At 33.1% G+C, this 6,159-nt stretch overlaps 1 protein-coding gene across 1 annotated transcript; it reads left to right on the top strand.

Moving 5' to 3' along the window:
* Nucleotides 1-1,299: 1,299 nt before the first annotated feature.
* On the top strand, nt 1,300-5,949 carry LOC107867500 (autophagy-related protein 8f). The gene is made up of 6 exons (XM_016713764.2): nt 1,300-1,712; nt 2,365-2,405; nt 2,526-2,581; nt 4,425-4,477; nt 5,347-5,465; nt 5,580-5,949. The coding sequence occupies exons 2-6, from the start codon at nt 2,369-2,371 to the stop codon at nt 5,681-5,683; spliced, it is 369 nt and encodes a 122-aa protein (XP_016569250.1). The 5' UTR covers nt 1,300-1,712; nt 2,365-2,368; the 3' UTR covers nt 5,684-5,949.
* Nucleotides 5,950-6,159: the final 210 nt, after the last annotated feature.

The raw sequence follows: 6,159 nt of genomic DNA, 5'->3' as shown, positions 1-6,159 counted from the left end.
TTGGGGTGGACATGGTAGGGTATGGTACGATATTTAAAAATATTATACCATTACCATACTATATTAATTTGGTACGGTTCGGTATTTTGACGTTTGATTTCAATATTTTGTTGTATGATAACCGGTAACCATAGTTTGTACAACTTTGACAATATATACTCGTATACTAGAGTTTTATTACTTTGACTTTTCAAAGTACGTCTTAATTGTATCATAAATACACATTACACATGCAGAAATATTGAAAAAAGAAGTACAAATAATTCTTTTTGTCAGTCAATTATACAAAAAAAAATATTTCAATCAAGATAGAGTAACGAAAGTTTTAATGTCTAAACATTTTTATACCAATACTAAGTATTATATTTGTGTGTGTGCGTGTGTGTATATATATATATGTATATGTGTATATGTATATATATGTGTGTGTGTGTGTATATATATATGTAAAAGTTACTTATGTAATTATATATACTTCGGTATGATATTTGATATTTCGGTATATCATTTGTAAATACCGAATACCATACCATATATCAAAAAAAAATTAAAATGTATACCATATACCATAATATCAAAACCACGGTATCAAAAAATTCGATTCGATATGATAATTCGATATATATCATACCATGCCCACCCCCAATGTCTATAATCTTTTATAGAAATCTCGAGTAAAATAGATTCTTATAATTCTTTTTTTTTTTTAAATATCGCACGTAGTGAAAGTCTTTGATATAATAAAATTATTCGTTTTAGTCATTTCACTTAAAGAACCCAACAACGATATAATCTATACCTCTTTGTTAAAAAAAGAATGTCTTATTTTTCTTTTTAATTCATTTTAAAATGAATTACTCTTTTTTTTTTTTTTAAATACTTTAATTTCAACTTTTTTCATTTTTGAAAATACTTTAGTTTCAACATTACATATGACATATTTAAAAATTAGAAGATTAAAAGATATTTTACTATGTTTCACATAACTTTAATTTAGAATGATAAAAATCAAACGTCTTCTTTTCTTATTTAAATTTTGTATCAAATCAAATTAGTTCAATTTTTTTAAAGTGAGAGAGTGTGTGTAGACGAAATTTTTGTGTCAAGAATTTCGAATAAGGGAACCTATCAGAAAGGAAATCTTGATGAAAAAATTATATTTAGTTTTCTTGAAAAAAGACAAAGAGAAAAACTAGAAAAATTAGAATTGAAAATTATCTCAAAAACTTCTAAAAATAAGGATAAGGAAGAAGCCTCTACCTCTAAAACATAAATAGAAGAAAATGAATGAACTAGACTAATATATATACATATGTATGCATTTTTCTCTTTCCTAAACTTTTATCTTTTATCTTTTTTGATGATTTGAACTCACAAATTTAAATTAAAAAATTGAAATGTATGCTGCTTATCATCGGAGCAGCTCCCTCCATTAATCTCCAATTAAATTAGTTTTTTTGGGTCTTTTCTTGTTGAATCCCACGGCTATTTCTACGTATGAGTACTTATACAGTAATATTTCCCAATACTTCCGTGTATAAATAAACTATTATTAGTATATAACAAAAATAGAGTTTTGGATAATCATTAATACATAAAATAAAAAAAGAGTCCTAAAACAAAGCAAAAGCAAAGTCATCATTTTACCAACCTTCATTCTTTATCTCTTTCTTTTTTTCTCTCTATTGACAAATCATTATTTCACAAAAAAGGTTAGTTCTTTACTCCTTTTGATTAATCTTATATATTTTTTCCTTGATTTTTGATGTTTATTTTATTGTTAATAGTTCAGGATTTTCATGCTTTATCAATTAGGATTATGTATTTTATTTTTTGTGATTGTTTTTTATGAATCTTTTCTTGATGGAGTTGTTTTAGAAGCAGAAAAAATTAAAGATTCTTTGTGGGTTTGTTTAGTTTTGTGTTAGTTTAGGTTGAAAAATGCTTAATTTGAAGTTTTTGTATTGGAAGAAGTAGCTGATTGTTTTGTAAAGCAATTGGATTATTATTATTATTATTATTAAGTACTCCCTCCGTTTCAAAAAGAATTACTAAATAGTTTTGACTTGATACAAAGTTTAAGAGAATAAAGAAAACTTTTGAATTTGTGGTTCTAAATTAAAGTACGTTAAATGTACTAAAATGTTCTTTGATTTTTTGTGATAACGGTGGTGTCCGGACCAACTTTCGTGCAGCTCGACTAATTATACGTGGTACCTGCCACCATTGGGAATAGGGGTACCATATAAGTCTATCTACTAAGACTAGGACAAATGGGAAGAAATTACTCTTTGTTTTTTTTCTCTGCTGGGATAATATGTTAATTAAGTTAATAATGTTGCTTCTTTTGACTGGTTGATTCAGGAAAATGGCTAAGAATTCATTCAAGCAAGAACATGATCTTGGTTTGTTTTAGATTTTTGTTTTTAGCGTTCCGTAATTTTTGCTATGTTATGACTTTACTTTATGAAAAAGAACTGTGGGTGTTGCTGATTTTTTTGACTGTTGTTTTGGATGATGTTCAGATAAGAGGCGTGCTGAGGCTGCTAGGATTAGGGAAAAATACCCAGATAGGATTCCGGTGAGAATAAAATTTTATGTGAATGTATTTTTCTTCTGTGGTAGCTACTAGTTTCACTGTGAATAATGTGATTAACTGATTTCATTGATGAGATCGTTGTGAAATTTGAATGATTGCCTTGTAGTATAAAGTATAAACTACATGTGTTGTTTTTCCTTTGGGTGTATTTCTGAATGGGCTTTGAGTCATTGGCATCGGTATAATGCCAAGTTGTCTGTGGTGAGATTATCTTTAAACAGATTTGGAGTCGACTGGTATAAAGTTGGAATGCGTTTCTTGAAGCCGAGGATCTTTTGGAAATAGTCTCTTTACCTTCATGAGGTATAATGGATAAGATAAGGTATAATGTGATTGCCATAGAAGCTGCATGTTCTATATCTAGTAATTTAAGTACCATCTCAATTACATAAGTATTATCACGTGGTGACCGGGAAGAGAACCAAAATTGTACCACTGTACACCTAATACCACAACTAACTCACCGACCAACTGGGACTCTCGGGACATAGAGTGAACAGGCTAGAGTTTGAAGAATATGGGTGAGTTTCCTTTTTATTGGAAACACGTGTTTACCTGTTCATTTCTGAGACTTGAATGCACAATAGAAAAGGATAATGCAACATGAAGTTATTGAACACACTGAAAACATGCTTTTTCAATTTTGATAAAAAACAATGGAGGTAACAACACATTCTCTTAAACGTGTCTCCTTGGTACTATCTGTTCTGTTTGCCTGAACTCCTAGTTCCACAATTCCAATTTCGCTGGCGGTTTCATCTGTATCAAGTCGACAACTAAGTCAGAATCTTAGTTTGCTTTTTCCGTGTCCAAAGGCCCCCCCTTCTCTCCCTCTCTCAGTCATGAGGCTTTCTTGTGTACTGAAAGGGGTTTGATAGTTTTTTAGAGGTGAATGGCTAGAGATATTTTACCGCAGATGAGATCCTTAAGTAGATGGATGTGTTACCTGAAAATTTGAAGGAATAAAGAATGGCAACAGGTACAGTTGATCAATCAGCAAGACCTAAACTTCAAAAGTAAGAGATGAAAGAATCGTGAGGGCAAAGCAGTAAGCTTATGTAGTCAAAGTTTTAATCACAAAAGTATGTAGATTTGATCTGATATTAACCATTATGCAGTTTAAATATTGTTGAACAACCGGCACCCAAGGGTGTGGCTTAGTGGTTCAATGAAGTTGGGATGAGCACCATGAGGTCTCAGGTTCAGTTCCCAGCAGAGACAAACACTAGGTGTTTTCTTCCCATCTGTTCTAGCCTTGGTGGACAGAGTTACCTGGTACCTGTTGCTGGTGGGAGGTGGCAGGTATCCCGTGGATTTAGTCGAGGTGCGCGCAAGCTAGCCCGGACACCACGGTTATAAAAAAAAAAAAAACAAAATATTGTTGAACAACCTTGACACTAATAAGTCAAAATTCTAGCTAATAGAGAAAGCACGTTAATCACTTACTGTCACCTAACACAGTTGCGTAGATTCTGAATCCTGGAGATGTTGGAATCATGTGTAGAAGTATATAACAACAACTGCAACGACTCCTCTACATATCCCAATCAGCTTTAATTGGTCTACATGAATCCTCAGTGGACAAATACTTCAAAATTTGTTCGTTACGAAATACTTATAGTTTTTCGCTTTGGTATTATGTGCCAACTATATTATTGTCATAGTTGAGTCTTGTTTAAACTCAAACTGGATATGCGTCCAACGAGGGTACTTTCCAATTTTGACTTGTGAATTTCTGTTTAGTATTTGTTTTATTTGGCATTATGTGCCAATCCATCCAGAATACTGTAGTGCTCCTTTTTCACAGTATTTATGTAATATACAGGTGATAGTTGAAAAGGCTGAAAAAAGTGAGATTCCCAACATCGACAAGAAAAAGTAAGCACCGACAACCTACAAGTTAGCTTTAATAAGCACCGACAACCTACAAGTATTTTTTTTTTTGTGTTACTTATATATATGTTCGGTTCGGTTGTGCTACAGCCATGGCAGAAACATATTACCTCTCAGAAAATGTTTCTCTCTCATTCCTTCATTTCGTGTGTTACTTTTCAGTTGTTGCTTCCCCTTCAGATTGACAATTGACCTTTTCCGTAACTTAGTCGTGCGTCCTGCTGCCTTGTTCCAAACATCTAGTTTTGCCAGTTTTAGGTGATAATTGATGTCATTCATGTGATATGATGAGATGAATATTGTCATCTCTACTTACGAGTCAAATTTACAAACATCTCAAATTTAACTCTATGGCATTTTCTTCCTCCGTTGTACACCTGTTCTCTCGTGCCAACGAGACACCACAATACATATGAGCCTTCTTTCTGTCTACATAAGCAGCACCAATATGTCAATATAGCCCATGGTGTTGAAGTAGCTTTGGACGATTTCCATTTTCCAGTGGTTCAGATCTTCAGTAATTATTGTTTTCATCATCTTATCACCGCTGCTGCCACAACTATCTTAATTACTCCATCCGTCAAATAGTTTATCTTACTTTCCTTTTTAGTCCATTTCAAAAAGAATGTCTCTTTCCTTTTTTGACAACTCGTTAATTCTTACTTTCCACGACATGTTTAAGATCACAAGATTCAAGCGTTTTCTTTACTTTCTTAAACTCGTGCCAAGTCAAAACTAGACAAACAAATTGAAATGGAAGGGCTACCAAACAAGTGCATACTTCGTTAAGATCTCTGGTTTTAGGACTCCAGCAGAAACTTGATTCATGTTTTTCCTGTTTCGCAAAATTACAGGTACCTTGTGCCAGCTGACTTGACAGTCGGGCAGTTTGTCTATGTCATCCGCAAAAGAATCAAATTGAGTGCAGAAAAGGCAATATTCATTTTTATTGACAATGTCCTACCGCCGACAGGTGTGTTTCCTTTACTAATATCTGGCTTTTGGAAGGTTGCCATAAGCAATTTGGATTTTGGAGAGCAATTCTCTCTTTTACTATGAAGTGAGCTAACTGCGCTTAGTTTTGCAGGGGCGATCATGTCTGCAATCTACGATGAGAAGAAGGATGAAGACGGTTTCCTCTATGTTACCTACAGTGGAGAAAACACATTCGGGGGTGTGAACGAGCTGTAGCTTTCACGCTAGTGACATTTGTTCATTTGCTTACACTTCCCCCGTGACACTTTCCTATCCTGCTGCCATTATCTTTCGTTCGCTTCCAAAATCTTCAAGGTTATGCTGGTAAAATTCATGTATAGCATATATTTATGTATAGTTAAAAACACAAGCATTGCCCTGTTAATAATTTATTCGGATCCGACCTCCTTAAAGATTGTATTTGTGTCCGAATCAGTTGCGATTTTATAAAGGGCAACCATGGGATGCCTAAGTATTCTTGATTGCTTTTCTATTTTCAACATTCTATTTGAATTTGTGATATTTCCAAAGGAAGTGTCAAAACTCATTCTTATAAATAATGTCTTAAGTTCATTCTTCCAAATTCATCCTTCAGAAAGTTAATGTGTCATACTAATCATATAATGAGTCTTTATTTCTAGCCATTACTAATCGTTATTAGAGGTATGGCAATTTATTCACCACTATAACAC

Source organism: Capsicum annuum, chromosome 1 (genome assembly GCF_002878395.1).
Source record: "Capsicum annuum cultivar UCD-10X-F1 chromosome 1, UCD10Xv1.1, whole genome shotgun sequence".
In the NCBI taxonomy this organism is placed as follows: domain Eukaryota; kingdom Viridiplantae; phylum Streptophyta; class Magnoliopsida; order Solanales; family Solanaceae; genus Capsicum; species Capsicum annuum.
This window is presented reverse-complemented; position numbering and strand designations above follow the sequence as displayed.